We start from the raw sequence: 16,838 nt of genomic DNA, 5'->3' as shown, positions 1-16,838 counted from the left end.
TACATGTTAGAATCCCCTATGGTAGTGATTACAGCTGTGAGTGGGTAAGTCTCTAAGAGCTTTGCACACCTGGATTGTGCAACATTTGCCCATTATTCTTTTCCAAATTCTTCATGCTCTGCCAAGTTGGTTGTTTATCATTGATAAACAGAGATGAGGTAGTCCTTCAAAAATCATTTTAAACACTATTATTGGACACAGAGTCCATACAATTTATTATGTGTCTTTAGGCAAATTTAGGCTTGCCATAACAAAGGGGTTGAATACTTTTCAGCTTTTCATTTTTAATTCATTAGTAAAAAACATTTTTACATTATGGGGTGTGTATGTGTTTTTTACATTTTATTCAGGCTGTAAAAAAGGTGTGTGAATACTTTCTAGAGGCACAGTATATGTGTGCAGCCATATTATGGAGGATCAGCCCAGTAAAGCAATCTCTATAGAGGCCGTGCAGGCCATATGGTCCAGCACTTGCTGTCGGAGACGACTGGGATCTGTGTAATTATATTGCTTTTAAACGAGCCCCTGAGAGTGCCCTTGCCAAAGCGCCCACAAAGTCTCACTCTTGGGCAGGAGACAGAAAAACACATTTGTGTATTAATTTGTGTGTTTGTGTGTGTGTGAGAGAGTACATGTGCATAAGTGTACATGTGCGTTTGTGTTTTTCATTGCTGAGGCTGGCGGGCGAAAGGGAGGCCGCAGTGGTTCCGATGATACGCCTCACAAGTGAATTTAATTAAATCATAAATATGAGCTGGAGGCCGCCACCCAATTTAACGTAATAGATGATGTGGGCCAGTCCATCTCTGGCAACGCAAAGTTCTGGACCCGTTTAGAATGCCCTTGAAGCTTATTAAAAGTGGCTGGCATGAGAAGACGCAAGCAAAGTTGTTTAATGGCTGCCCAGCTTGCATTCTGCTTGACAGTCAGAGGAAGGCCCCAAAAATTGTCCAAGACTCCAGCCACACAAGCCACAGACTGTTCTCTCTGCTACAGCACGGCAAGCGGTACCAGTGCACCAAGTCTGGAACCAACAGGACTCTAAACAGCTTCTATCCTCAAGCCATAAGACTGCTAAACAAGACTGCTAAATAGCTCATCAAATTTCTACCCGCTGCTGCTACTGTGTATTATCTATCCCGTTGCCTTGTCACTTTAACCCTACCTATATATACTGTACATAGCTACCTCAATTACCTCATACCCCTGCACATCGACTCGGTACTGGTACTCCTTATATATAGCCATGTTATTGTTATTCGTTATTCACTGTGTTAATTCCTCGTGTCACTATTTATTTTTCGATTTTCTAAATCTTTAACTCGTAAGCATTTCACTGTTAGTCTACATCTGTTGTAACACTGGTGAGAAGATCTATTCCATTCCATTTCTGAATTCCATTTCAATTGGGAAAGATTGTCAGTCAGAAAAGCACAATGAAGAGGAGTCAAAACAAAAGGCAGATAAAACCTCTACATCAGGTAATACAAACCAGATACCTGATCAGCATATCAATATAAGTGTTCATTAGGTTACGGTGAAGGAGAATCCAGTGAAGTAATTGTCCTCGACACGTGCACAGATAAAGTGACATTATTTCGCCATCGTGATCAATAGTCTTGTCTGGACAAGATTGTTTCTGTGACCAGTCAACCATCCTATAGACAGACCAGAGGGAGATGCTATGTGTTATATATTTTCTTGTATTGATATATAAAAACAGCAAGCAGGAGAAACAGTATACGATGTACAAATTAATATTCCCAAGCGCTGACTTTTTTAACCTATATATTTCAAATATTAATTTTGGTTTGAAAAAAAGTGGTATTGATCATCTTATTGAAAACATAGCAAAAAGTATTTCAGAATCCCACCCCATGTACTATCAACATCTTAGTAAAATGTATACTTTTTGATGACAGACTCATGTCCCTGGTCATAACAGTTATTTTCGACTTTCTGTTTTTCATCTCATTGTTATGAGGATTCATCTGTAAAGACAGACAGATGTTACTATATGGGGCTTTGTCCCATTCAGTGCAGACATAATTTCCTTCCAGTGGTCCCCTGGAGAGCTGCAGGCTCCCTAATAGGCCTGGTGCGAGGGTGTGTGGAATGGGACCGCACAGGGTGATGGGTAATGGAGTCATTAATAACACAGACCTCCCTTAAGATCCTCAGATGTTCGTTAGGCAGGAGCCCCAATGGAACCAGGGGAACGGCAGGTAGCCTAGTGGTTAGCGCATTGGGCCAATAACTGAAAGGTTGCTGGATTGAAAACCCTGAGCTGACAAGATAAAAATCTGCCGTTCTGCCCCTGAACAAGGCAGTTAACCTGTTCTCCTGGTAGGCTGTCATTGTAAATAAGAATTTGTTCTTTACTGACTTGCCTAGTTAAACGAAGGTCAAATTTTAAAAGGATGCAATTTGATTTAAAACCAAAAATCCAAAGTAAGGTTTTGAAGATGATCATGTTCATGCTGTCAAGGGCCCATCTTGTTACTTAATCAAATTAATTGACACACACACACACACACACACACACACACACACACACACACACACACACACACACACACACACACACACACACACACACACACACACACACACACACACACACACACACACACACACACACACACAAATGCACACTCACAAAACACATGAACACACAAATGAAGGGCCATAGGAGCCGTTTTCTCATACATTTTTAATATTTTATCACATGTGCAACACAAAAATGAGGTCTGCCAAATACAGAACTCCATATTTGTACAATAACATTTGAATAACATCAGAGAAGAGAACTGTCCTTTTGCTGCAGCAGGAGATGGTGGTTAATTTCCTGTAAACTGAGTATGAACAATTCTCAATCAAAAGGTCAAAACATTAAAGTTTCATACAAAAGTGCATCTCAGGTTCAATGAATGCAAAAACATTTACATACAGATGTGGGATCTTAATTTAATCACATTGTCGTTGCAGGAAATTTCCTGCATATCAGGAAATGAAATATTGTAATGTACTCAAGGTTTAAAAAGGCTTCTAAAGTTTGTCTTGATTTGACTTGATTTTGAATTGATTTTTCCTAACCAAAAAATGTATCAACTGCTACAAAAATGTTGATTAATTATAATCCACACAATAATTCACATTTCCTGTTGCTGCAGAATTATTTTCCTGCTGTAAAACTGGTCAAATTAAGATCCTACATCTGTAACAGATTGATTTATATTGGTGTATAATAACGCCACAATGGCTTCCAGCTTGAGCAGAGAGCAGAGCAATGGGATACCGCAGGAAACGAGGAAGGAAGGGGATAAGTTGGGAACTCTTCAGGAGAGCCCAGGACATAAGTTTCATAAGCACATCCCTACAGAGAGACTTAATACATGTATAGTCTCCACAATGACCCCAAATCAAAATGGATGTATTCCCCATTGCAAAAAAAATCTAAAATACAAAGAGCTAACAAAAACGAGAAGAAAAAAATTCCAGTAATCTCCAGGCTTGAACGAGCAGTAAACATTAATAACAGAATTGTACAGGTTTAAATCAGTGGGCTGGAGATCCCCCCCATGATGCTCTAGGAGACACAGGGGGGTTCACGATGCCTCTGTTCCCGTGCCAACCAGAGGAGCTAGCTGGCCTTTCCAAATCTGTGTCACTGCTTTTGCATATATCAGAACCCTATCCTGTTTTTCCTTCTTTTTTTCTCTTCCTTTCATTGGAACTTGCGCAGGCAGGAGGACCAGATTAAATGCACCATTCAGTCCTCAGCTGGTCTTCTAGAAGGACAACCATGTTGGAATGAGACCCGTGACGTCACAATGTCAGGTTCTGCTGGTGATCAAGCACCCTGCTACCCGCTTCAGTAACGAGTGACCAGGTCAGGATAGTGTCCACATACAGGAAATGGGCACTGATGAAAAGGGTCCTGACTGACCATACCACAACTTCCTGTTCCCTACATAATAATACCCCACATTGGCACCCTGTTTCACCAACACATTGTTGATGAATTCCACCTCTTCTGACTGACAGTCATTGTCATTTTTTTTCTAGTTCTTTTTTTGGGGACAAACGGTTCAGAACTGTACAATGGCAAATACTGTATAAGACTGCAATATAGCTGAAGTTATTAAGCAACACATGAACAATTTCTATTTACAAAGATAGTGGGCCAGTTTTGTTGAAATAACAACCAGTCAAAGACCAGAGCTAAGTTTTTCTGTCCTTTTTTCACCCCTCTGTCTTTCATCCGTCCTTTTTCTTTTTGTGTGTGTGACATGTTCCTTCCCGGTGTGAACTGAATCCAAAGTTCAGTGCAAAAGAGCCAGTGGGATATTGCACTGAAGGTGGCTGGAGGACCGACCGGGTCAGACATGATTCTCCTCCTCGCCGTATGGTTCTCCTCTCCTCCTCAGGTCCACTGATAATCTGCCTGGTTAACTGCTGTGCTGAGTCAACATGTGGTTCTGAAGTGGAGGAATAACCGAGAGAGAAAGAAAGGAATGAAATTACTGAATCAATATCAAATTCAACACAAGGACATTTGATTTAATTCAACATTTTCTCAATTTAGCAAGTTTGAATTTGAACACTTCATAACCTAAAATGAATAATTGATTTTCATCAACATTAAGGCAGACTTTAATACTGTAGAATTCACCATTTCTTTTCAGAGGGTTAGTGATTGACGTAGTGTTGTGAGTGGTGAATGTCATGTTGTGGGTTTATGTGGCGTTTGCATTACCCAAATCCAATCAAAACCGAGCAGCAGTCAATAGTTATATGGATCAATATGTCCTGGGATTAAATATGGTTAAGTCCTCCACTGGCACACTGACACGTCACTGCTGAGCTGACAACGTCTCCCTCCCTCCAACATCTCAATCCCCAACCAACAATACCAACATCAGACCAATGGCTGTGGCCATGGAAACAACAGTTACCATGTAATACCCGTGATGGAATATATGAATCACCATATTAATAGACATGTTTACATAATGTGTACTGGAAGTGTAACTACCGTAGAATAACAACAGGTCAATTACACTTGGGATTCAGATGCAGCAATTAGAGATATGTCATATACTACAGAAAAATAAGTACAGGATTTCTGAGGATGTTTGAATATCTTTACACACGCACGCACGCACACGCCGGTGTGGTGAGAGAGAGTGGTTGTAGCGGGGACAGCTGTGCCAGCTAGGTTTTTTTAAAGGGAGGGAGTGTGTGTGTGGACCAGGGGGGTGTAACTGGTGTCCCTGATGGGCTGAATCCAGGTCATCTTTTGAAGTGACTGCTAATCCCTTTAATGCAAACCACATGCCCCACTTGCTGCACCCTGTTAAAAACACGGCCTTGGACTCTCTACACTGGCACGGACAAGACACACCTGTCACACACTCATCAGCACGCATGCACGCACTGACACCGATTATACACACAAAAAACACTGACATTCAAACACACCCACACACACATACACAAACGCTTACTCTGGGTAAGATTGAATTATCTTTGAATAAACAACACGGAAAGAGCCTGAGCCATGAAGGTGAGTTTAGCAATGTACTGACTAGTGTCACCTTCAGTCTTATCAACATAGCAGCATCCCTCAGGCAGGCTAGGCCTCGTCCATTACTCCCCTCCACCCCTCCCTCTTTACCCTTTCAAGTGCCTCCATACAAAGCATTTAAACACCTCGACACCTTTCCTTTCAGCCGGAGCGATTACTTTCCGACAGGTGGGATAATAAGCTGTTTGACGGGGGGCAGGAGGGAGTGTGACCCCTGGAAGGGTTAACCTCGGCTCACCTGGGCCCCCGTCTGGGCCCCTGCACTCCCTTTTAAAGAGCCGGCCCCGGCCTTTCCTCTGTTTCCCTCTCTCTCTCTCTTCCCTCTCTTCTCTCTGTGAAATAAAGCTCCTTTAAGTGAGTCTGGGAGGAGTCTCCCCACGGGACGACCACCCCTCCCTCTCCCCTCATACCCCAGTGAAGACATCCATGGCGTTGCTGGGGAGGGACAGGAGCACGGCAACCCTATTAATGAATGCGGCCCATTACCCGTCAGCCTGGCTCCTCGGTGACTCACAGAAGCCCCTGCAGTACGTGACTTCAAATGGCAGGATATTGACATGGAGCGAGCAAAGCGGTTGGGAGAGGGTGTGTGTGTTTTTTTTTGTCTGTGTGTATGCGATGTGTGCCTGTGTGTGTAAGAGAAAGAGTGCGCCTGTGTGTATGTATGTATGTGTGTGTGTGTGTGTGTGTGTGTGTGTGTGTGTGTCTGGACCCCAAAGGAACGTAGCTCCTTGGATATAATGTAGGGCTCGTAACAGCTATTAGAGGGGAAAATACCCCCCCCCCTAGGGAGTACCCCCCGCCCATCCCCGTCTCAGCTCTGTCTGACACACACTGCATTCTACCTTTTCCTTAAACATGCCAGGAGTTTTTCTCACTGAGGGCTTTTTCAAGGACGGTGCTAAACGACTTCAGTTGCAGTGGCAGCCATGCAGGCTGGAGGGAAATAGAAAGAAAAGAAAGAGAGAAAAAAAGGTAAAAAGAAAATGATACCTTTACCTCTGTGGATATTGAACTCCACAGAATGGAAGAGAGACACTGTTCTGTATATCAGTGGAGACCACAGGGAGAGAGAGAGAGAGAGAGAGAGAGAGAGAGAGAGAGAGAGAGAGAGAGAGAGAGAGAGAGAGAGAGAGATGGAGAGATGGAGAGAGGGAGAGGGATGGGGCGATAGAAAGTGAGGAGATGGAGAGGAAGAGAAGAGAGGGCTAGAGGAAGAGTTAGAGAGATGGAGAGTTGAGGTGGAGAGAAAGAGTTAGAGATGGAGAGGAAGAGGGAGATGAGAGAAAGAAAGTGAAAAAAATAATAATAACAACTGTCATTGCATTTCCACTCCATAATTTAAAACAATTCTTGAAGTAGTTTCTGGCCAATGTGTGCAACCGTTCACTCAGTGTAATTCAGCCAAATATGTACTACCGTTCAAAAGTTTGGGGTCACTTAGACATTTTTTGTCCATTAAAATAACATCAAATTGATCAGAAATACAGCGTAGACATTGTTAATGTTGTAAATGACTATTGTAGCTGGAAACAGCAGATTTTTTATGGAATATCTACAAAGGCGTACAGAGGCCCATTATCAGCAACCATCACTCCTGTGTTCCAATGGCACGTTGTGTTAGCTAATCCAAGTTTATCATTTTAAAAGGCTAATTGATCGTTAGAAAACCCTTTTGAAATTATGTTAGCACAGCTGAAAACTGTTGTACTGATTAAAGAAGCATTACAACAGTCCTTCTTTAGACTAGTTGAGTATCTGGAGAATCAGCATTTGTGGGTTCGATTACAGGCTCAAAATGGCCAGAAACAAAGTACTTTCTTCTGAAACTCGTCAGTCTATTCTTGTTCTGAGAAATGAAGGCTATTTCATGCGAGAAATTGCCAAGAAACTGAAGATCTTGTACAACGCTGTGTACTACTCCCTTCACAGAACAGCTCAAACTGGCTCTAACCAGAATAGAAAGAGGAGTGGGAGGCCCCGGTGCACAACTGAGCAAGGTGACAAGTACATTTGAGTGTGTAGTTTGAGAAACAGACTGGCAGCTTCATTAAATAGTACCCGCAAAACACCAGTCACAACGTCAACAGTGAAGAGGTGACTCCGGGATGCTGGCCTTCTAGGCAGAGTTGTAAAGAAAAAGCCATATCTCAGACTGGCCAATAAAAAGAAAAGATTAAGATGGGCAAAAGAACACAGACACTAGACAGAGGAACTCTGCCTAGAAGGCCAGCATCCCGGAGTCGTCTCTTCACTGTTGACGTTGAGACTGGTGTTTTGCAGGTATTATTTAATGAAGCTGCAAGTTGAGGACTTGTGAGGCGTTCATTTCTCAAACTAGACACTCTAATGTACTTGTTTTGTCACAAACTGAAATTAGGAAACCAGGAAATGGCAGAGCTATTTCTGCATAATGCACAATTCATAACAGATTGATTGACCCAATCCCCGAAACTCCTTACCCCACATCTCCTTGCTACCCCCATCTCCTTTCTCCCCAACCACCAATCTCCCCCCAATCACCCAACTTTCTAACCCCCATTCTCCCCTCTCCCTTACCCCCCATCGTCCTTCTTCCCAACCACTCACTGGGCTCCACCATAAGGCTGTATTGCAGGCCCCAGTTACCAGCATAGCTAAGGTAAAACCCTTAGTAGTCAATTCTCCATTAAATTAAATTTTACTCTGATCAATAATGTGCACCCGCCTCTCTCCCTAGTGAATACTGTGTCTGAGAAGCCTCTTCTTCTTCCTCTCTCTCCTTGATCGACTGGCTCTCTGCCACTGTTAACCCTCCATCCGCCTTCTTTCATCTGATTACATCATATCCCTGCAACGCCCTTGGGGGCAGAGGAAGGAGAGGGGGGAGAATGCCCGGCAGGGGACCTGTGTACCCATGCAAACAGGTGCAACATGTTTTAGGAATTTAACAGAGAGAAGAAGAGGGAGTGAGAGCGAGAGAAAGAGTGCGAGAGGGAGAGGGGGAAAGTGCATGCAGGCTGGGGAGTTGATTTATTAACTAATCATTCTTTATGTCGTTTCCCATTCCTCTGGTCTCCATCGATAGCACCGGTCTGGGCTCCAGTACGGCAAGGCAACAGAGGTGTGCCTGTTACATCAGCTCTGCAGAGGAAAAGGCCAAACGGATCAGCGGCCATTTTGAACCTCTCATTTACTCCTACACATTGAATCTACAAACTACCCAAAACAGACAGTCAAGAGTGATGAAATATTTATGAAATCTATCAAAACTTTTGGCTCGTAGCATAAAGTTAGTTGATAATACATATAGGCAAAACTCTAGCAGGACTAAGAAATCATCTGACACTGTCATTCTTTTTGGTTGTAGCCTGGCTTATATTACCCAGAGTTCTGCGTTTATAGAGTGTTCAGAAAGCTGATAGAGTGAACAATAATGAGTCTCTAAGCTTGGGTCTTGGGGGACCCCTGAATCTCGGGGAAAGTCGAGGAGAAATTATATTATACAAGTGTGAGGCCAGGCAACTCAGAGCACTTAGACCAGGCCAGGTGAAAAACATCAGATCCATTAGGCCTCAAAGACCCATACTTCAAATGTTAAACATTTGTTCTCACGTTTTATGAGCACCAATTCACAACACTAATCAGGTTTCCATCCAACGTTTTTATGCGAGCAAAGTATGTTGGATAAAAATGTCACAACAGGCCTGATGGAAACAGAACATTTGTCGGTAAACGTTCCAAATGTGGACATAACAAAATACGCTAGACAAGGTGGGATCTTTTTGTGTCGGTAAAATGAATTATGCGAGAAATGCCAGTGGAAATGCTTTTATGAGCAAATTTTGATATAATAACCATCATATCGAAGTCAAATTGGAGTCCCGCGATGACATGTAGTGCGGTCCTCCCACTACGACTCTTCGGGAAAGCAGCATGTTATGATGAACTTCACAGTGTGGTGAAAGTGCAAGGTGCTGAGATTGATGCTCCTTCCCAATAAATATAGAGGGTCTTATTCTGGTGACATGGTCATCGATGCTTGGCTGCCATTTGAATCTTGCTGTTTTGTCCATAATGATCTCATCAGGTAAGCTATACCCACACTGTATCTGCCAGCTGTTGGCTAGAGCACACGTGCAAATACCAGATACGCTATAAAACTAAAACTAAATTGTGAGAGTACCCATCAGTAGAGTTGAAAATGTGATGTAAACCCATTTAACTTGTATTTTTTATTTGGTACATGGGAATTTAATCGCAAGAGGTATTTCTATTTGCACTACGTCATCGGGCACAGCCTTTTATCTGCAACAAGTCCATTTGATGGAAACATCTCTGGTGGGAAATGTGCATATTGTTTTTATGTGGATTTTAGAATATTTGCATAAAAATCAGTCGCCAATTGGATGGAAACCTAGCTACTGAGTAAATCATTTACTACAGAATCATTTAGGGAGTTATAAAGGACTCAGAAGTCAAGTAAATTTGATTTGCTACATTTCAACGGACATTGAAAACCCAGGCTTTCCAAACAATTAACTTTGGGCCATGTAATGTATGAACATGAACTTTTCTTCTAAATCATACATTCATATCAGCAAGAGATTCTACAGATTCTAGTTCTCCCATTTCTTCTGCTACATGTATCCAAATCAAATCCAAAATCAAATCAAATGTTATATATATGATGGGATGTATAGACATTATGGACAGTATGTGGATAGAATAAATAGTATATCTGAAGAATACATGGATAGAATAGCAATAGTTGAATAGGATTACCTTGACTAGAATACAGTATATAAATATGAAATAGGTAAAACAGTATGTAAACATTATTGAAGTGACCAATGTTCCATCCAAGACATCCACCATTTTGCTATTGTCATACATCCCACAGCCCTAGTAGCGGCAAGCCATCCCCATGTCTAGTCAGTAGCAGCTAGCCTCCCCATGTTTAGTCAGTAGTGGCTAGCCTCCCCATGTTTAGTCAGTAGTGGCTAGCCCTCCCCATATCTAGTCAGTAGCGGCTAGCCCTCCCCATGTCTAGTCAGTAGTGGCTAGCCCTCCCCATGTCTAAGCAGTAGCAGTTAGCCTTGGGCTGTGGCAGTCATTACATTTTGTCAGCCGGTCAAGCAAATAACTGCAGGTCTCACGGTAATTAACTGTTCATTAACATAAACACAATTGGTATCGCCTGGCTTCCACGAATAGCCTACAATCCAATGATGCAGACCTTTGGAACATCTACATTTAAAAAAGTCTAATAAATCTATATAATATAGCCTACACCATCACAATAAATCCATTATTTATTTTAGACAGGTCTAAAGAAACATAATGTGAAGAAAATGTAGTTGTCCTTATCTGGCTATGCCATATGGCTGTGGGCTACACTAGTGCATTTGGAAAACAATATTTGCTTAGAATTGCGTCGCATTATTTTATAGTATGAAGAAAACAATTGAACATAGCTGAATAAAATAGAAAGGATATTTTCTCCAAACGATTTGAGGGAGTGCGCACATGCGGCTATTCTGTGTTGAGCAGTTAACAAATAAACAGGTGCTCCTATATGCTTTATTTAGAGTTATTCATGCAACTTTAGTTGTGATACAAAGGTTGGGCTATATGTTTTGATTTTTAATACATTCTAAGGCTGCAAGATGCGACTGTACTGATGATTTGAAAAAAGTCGCATGAAAGGCATGAACTCTGCTTTGTTTTTTTGCGCAGGTTGCACACACTTCATCAGTCTCTCATTCACAATTTGACAAACACAATAATCCATGCCTTTTGCGGCCAGTGGCCGTTGTGCTCTTGGGCTGAATATAATAATTATAATTCCCTTCTCCTGGCTGCATGCTCCGAAGCACCTTTCACTCACATGGCTCTCTCAGATAGCTAAATTCTTATTAGCCAATGCCCGTCACGTGATCGGGTCTTTCTCACAGGCTACAAGTGACACATCGGGGATGCAACTGCAAGTGTCCTTTCCAATTCCCAGATGCATATTGAAGATACTGCATAGCCTATAGCCTATAGAAATGTTTCGCAACATGAGCTCATGGGCTTTCATGAAGTGTTTGATTAGATTTTCGATTACATTTACATTGATGTCAGAGTGATTAGAGGGACAATAGAATGCTGAGTACCAGGCAGTTAACAAGTTTGGTAGGCTACTAATGACCATCAGCAGCATCAGAGCTTGGAGAAGCCTAATCACCGTGACTAAACGATCACGTGTTATTTGACTGCCGTCAAGACTCATGACCGGATCCCGTCTGAGTAGTGATTGTGTGTTGACTATTACCTGTGTAGTGGTATTACGGTCACCGTAACAGCCCTAGGCTAGCCCCCCATGTCTAGTCAGTGTGAGCTGAAACTACCTCTCTGCTCGTAGCTGTCATAAGTCTGCTAACATAGCTGCATCTGGAGCACAGGGAGCAAGCGGAGCGCCAAACCACAGAGATCCAGCCGCAGCACACTGCTAGTCATCAGTCAGGAGTTTAATTAAGGCATAAGAGCAGAGCAGGCTGCCGCTGAGCTATGCTGAGACAAAGACCTCACAGGCCTCAGAACAGATAACAGGTTAAAGGCCCAGTGCAGTCAAAAACGTGATTTCCTATGTTTTATATATATTTCCACAATATGGAATAACACTGTGAAATTGTGAAAATTATGATAAAATGCTTGAAAATGCATAAAATGCTTGGTTTGATGGAGTTTTGGCCTGCCTGGTGACACCACCAGGAGGTACATGAGTTAATAGACCAATAAGAAACAGAGTTGCAAACCTCCACTCCCCACTCAGACCACTCACAGACAGTCTTATTATTGCTTGCTCTTTGTTAAGAAGCTATTTGTATTTCTCTTTGACCATTTTAATTTAAAACAATCACAGTAAGGTACTTAATTGTTGACCAGAAATGATTTGATATTGAAATAAAAACAGCTGCATTGGACCTTTAAACATGAACACTGGGCTGCTTTAAGAGACACATATATGGGTCATGCTGTATCTGAACTACGAACACAAAGAACTGGGCAAATTATATTCCATTCCACAAAGCACTAAATAGCCATTGTGTTCTATGGTGTTTTATTGTGTTTTCCACTTATTGTAACAAAACTGATCATATATGACCTGTATATGTGAAGTTCACCCTTACGACCAGACAGAGCAGGCCCATGCGGTCCCAGTACTACGTTCCCTGGGTCCCGTCTGAGTAGTGATTGTGTGTTGACGCACACAAGCCAGTATTGACTCAGTTCCCCTTTGCTTGGAGTGAGCCTCATTCCCCACTGTTGGCTCGTCCACTAGGGGTGTAATCCCTTCCTGTTTGGCCTCAGGCCAGGCTTACTGCTAGCCAGTTTAGCCAATGAAGAATACAAACAAATAAATAAATAAAACTAGCAGCTGGCATTCTCCATAGTCAACACTTATCAGGCCGTAGGGAGAGTTGACCTCGTCCGCTGTTTGGCCACAACCACCACGGTCTCCTTGGTAACCGACTGTCTTGTTTGAAGTGTGGTGCGTGGGGACTCGTGGACATTCAGTACAGCTCTGGGGCTAGGGTGGGGAGACTTTGGTGTGTGTGTGTGTGTGTGTGTGTGTGTGTGTGTGTGTGTGTGTGTGTGTGTGTGTGTGTGTGTGTGTGTGTGTGTGTGTGTGTGTGTGTGTGTCTTATTAGCCTGGCATGTGGTTATGTGTATAATAGCTATGTAATAAATGAGTAATAGCTGGAATTGTCTGGCTGGATGTACAAAAGACCTAAAACAACGGTGAAATCCTTCTCTTCTGAGGTGTAACGAGAAAAGACAGACCACCCGATTGGAGGGCTAGTGTGCTTTGTTCCTCCAAATGATACTCATTACCCTGTCTAAGTAGACAAGTGAATGGTGCTAGAAACCCACTATGGGGTGATCCTGCTGTTTGACTGAGATAGCAAAACAACTGCACAACCGCTGGGTTATTATGGAGCCTCATTATGTGAAGAGACTAGAGAGCAGGAAAGAGAGAGAGAGAGAGAGAGAGAGAGAGAGAGAGAGAGAGAGAGAGAGAGAGAGAGAGAGAGAGAGAGAGAGAGAGAGAGAGAGAGAGAGAGAGAGAGAGAGAGAGAGAGAGAGAGAGAGAGAGAGAGAGAGAGAGAGGGATGGGGCGATAGAAAGTGAGGAGATGGAAGAGAAGAGAGGGTTAGAGAAAGAGTTAGAGAGATGGAGAGTTGAGGGGAAGAAGGGAGGTGGAGAGAAAGAGTTAGAGATGGAGAGGAAGAGGGAGATGAGAGAAAGAAAGTGAGAGGAAGGGAGATAAGAGATATAAACAGGGCGAGAGGGAGGGAGCTGGAGAAAAATAGAATGTATGTGAGTGTGTGAGGGAGATAAAGAAAAAGCAAGTGAGCGAGAGAAAGGGAGAGAGAGAATAATCCAAACTGATTTCTGAGGTGATAGCTACAAAACACAGATGCCTTTCCCCACTAAAAATGAAGACTATGACTTAAGAACCCAATTAAGGATCTTTCTTAGGGGAGCCATCTTGGGAAGTAGATGGGGGGATGGGTCTTGGTAGGACATGAGCCCTGGGCTACACAGACTAATTAGACTGAGGCAGGGGGGTGGGAGGGGGGTAGAGGGGATGGGATCCAAGCCTGTCACTGGGAGGGAGATGGGTTCCATGGAGCTCCACATGTCAGTCCCAGAAACTAAACACAATTACTCTCACATTTAACCACTTCACTTAGGGACAGGAGTTTGACTGGTGTAGGCGATGATGCTAAAGCACAGAAATCTCACTCATACAATACTCCTCTGGCTCTCTTGCTGCTATAGCTACTTCAGTGACAGAGTGAATTCTGGGAGCGAATTTGAGGCTACTGTTAGATTGAGCACTTCACGAGGTGAGAGTTGAAACTGTGATGCCAACAAGGAACAAATGCAGTCTCACGTTTAGCCACTTGTCAGAATATTCACTTTTAACAGCCACACAATTGGTGTCATGTAACATGTATTTACGAAACGGAAGTGTCTAATAATTACTGTACATACAGTGTTTGAAAATAAATCCATGAGGAGATGTGCGATCGGATTCTGTGAGGACCAGCTAGCCTCAACAGCAATTTGTAGAAACACGTTCAGAATCAGACACTTGCAAAGTGAATCTCCTTGACCAGGTAAATTAAACTTGTAATGTATTTCTCATCCAGTGTTAATGACATGCTTTATCAAAGTTGCAGAAAGTCAAATAAAAAGTATAACAGAAGCGGTTAGGGAACAGATCAACTCTGGGTGATGGATTTCAACACAGAGCATCCTTCCCTCTCTTTGTTTGGATTTAACTTCTCCCAGTAGTACAGCAAGCGGAGGAGGAAGAAGAAGAGAAAAGAATGCCTCAAAGGCTTCTGGGAGTTTTTGTCATGTCTCCCTCCAGACACTGTGTTTGCATGCACACATCAGACCCACCATGGGAGAGGAAGAAACAAAGACACATACTGTACATACACACTCACATGCGCACACACACACACACTCACTCACACACTCACACACACACACACACACACACACACACACACACACACACACACACACACACACACACACACACACACACACACACACACACACACACACACACACACACACACACACACACACACACACACACACACACACACACACACTGCAGAGAGAAAATCCTCTTAGGATCATTAGGTTTGTCATGCTGTCTAATTCTGATCCACCTACAGTAGGAAAGTAGAACGCCACGACTGTGTTACGTCGGCGCCATTCATCTCACAATGTTTACGTCCCCTTTTACAGCGCTGATGACTGTTTGTACAGCATGTTTGTACATCATTATAAATAAGCTTAAATATTAATTATGGCGCTTCACAAACACACAGTTGTGCCCTTTTATTTATTTCAACCTTTTTGAAATGGTGACAGCACTGTGAGCACATGGGCGGATGAAGAGAAGAACGGCATGTCATTTAAAAAGATACAAAGAAAAGTTCAAACGCATGTGAAGCTGTCACACTTGGCAGATGAAGATAGTGTATTCTCAGAAAGCTAGGTGTTGGCAAGCCACTGAGGGCTAAACAAATGTAGATCAGCCTCAGAGTGACGCGTGTTAGGGATATGGTGCACTAAAGGTGGGGACATATTCCAAATTGTAAATTCTAAAATCAATCTTCATGGGAATTGTAGTCCCAATTCGCAATGTCTGAATGATGCTTTGCCTCGTTTTGGTTTCTCAAAGTCTGCGAGAGCCCACCAAAAAACACTGACAAACTTAAATAAATAATAATAAATATTAAATAAATATTAAATAATATTTAGTGTGATGACTGTCAGTTTTTTTGCTCTCGCAGACGTTGAGAAATCACTCTAATATTGTTAACAGAGTGGGCTACGCTTTACACATGCAATACTATCATTAGCAATACAGTGAACCCATGGTGATTATTCTGCTTTATTTTCAAGATATCATATTTTTTCATTTTTTAAAGTATTTTCCCAAAAATTATGAATTTCCTTAATTAAAACACAAAAATCGGTCACTATTTGGCAATAACGGCCGTCACACACAGAGAAAGAAGGAGAATCTCACTTGTGAGGAGAGGAAGTACAACATGATACAGACATGCTCTTGTCACTTCTAGCACTCATTAAAGAGCTGGAGCTTTGGACCGGCGGAGTCGTCTTTGAAGGAATCTTTTAAAAGACCCTCCAATTAAGGTGCGTGTCCTGCGGGTATCTAAGGAAAGGGAGAGAAGTCCTAGTATACCCACTCACTGTCCTCCTCTATCAATTGGAGCAGGACTTACAATCTCACGCCGCTCACTTCCAAGGAATGATAATGAAAGCGAAGGATAAAAAAGAGCCCCGGCTAAGTGGAACGGGAGGGAAATCTCATCCCAGAAAAAAATGCAATCTTCACTGTTGTGTAACTTGAATATCATTGTCTTGTCTTTGGAGGCTTAGGAGCACTAGGGTTCATCACCATAGAGAGGGAGGATATATCCCACGCATGTGCACTTGCGGTGGTATCGCAACACAAGCAGGCCAATGATGAGCTGCTGGACTTATGTGCTTCTTCAACAAATGAACTTCCAGTCATAGAAATGTCCAATTTAAGCTGTGGCTAATTCACTGCTGCCACCATCAGTTAATAGATCTGCCTCATTAATCCAGTACAGTAGCAAGCAGAGCATTGTCCATGGCTCAGTTCCTTATGTAACAAGGCAGAGAGAGACACATCCACTGA

The 16,838-nt window shown here is 42.6% G+C and overlaps 1 protein-coding gene across 3 annotated transcripts in view; it reads right to left on the bottom strand.

The window, feature by feature from the left end:
- Positions 1-2,694: 2,694 nt before the first annotated feature.
- The window catches only part of LOC120020314 (zinc finger protein 521-like), a 163,969-nt gene continuing 149,825 nt past the window's right edge, over positions 2,695-16,838 (bottom strand). For all 3 annotated transcript variants that reach the window (XM_038963886.1, XM_038963888.1, XM_038963887.1), the window contains exon 8: positions 2,695-4,481. In XM_038963886.1, the coding sequence (XP_038819814.1) occupies positions 4,452-4,481 (30 nt within the window). In that variant the 3' untranslated portion in view covers positions 2,695-4,451. The remainder of the gene's footprint in view (positions 4,482-16,838) is intronic.

This window comes from Salvelinus namaycush, chromosome 25 (genome assembly GCF_016432855.1).
Source record: "Salvelinus namaycush isolate Seneca chromosome 25, SaNama_1.0, whole genome shotgun sequence".
NCBI lineage: Eukaryota > Metazoa > Chordata > Actinopteri > Salmoniformes > Salmonidae > Salvelinus > Salvelinus namaycush.
The sequence above is the reverse complement of the archived record's forward strand: the minus strand, read 5'-3'. Positions and strand labels throughout refer to the sequence as shown.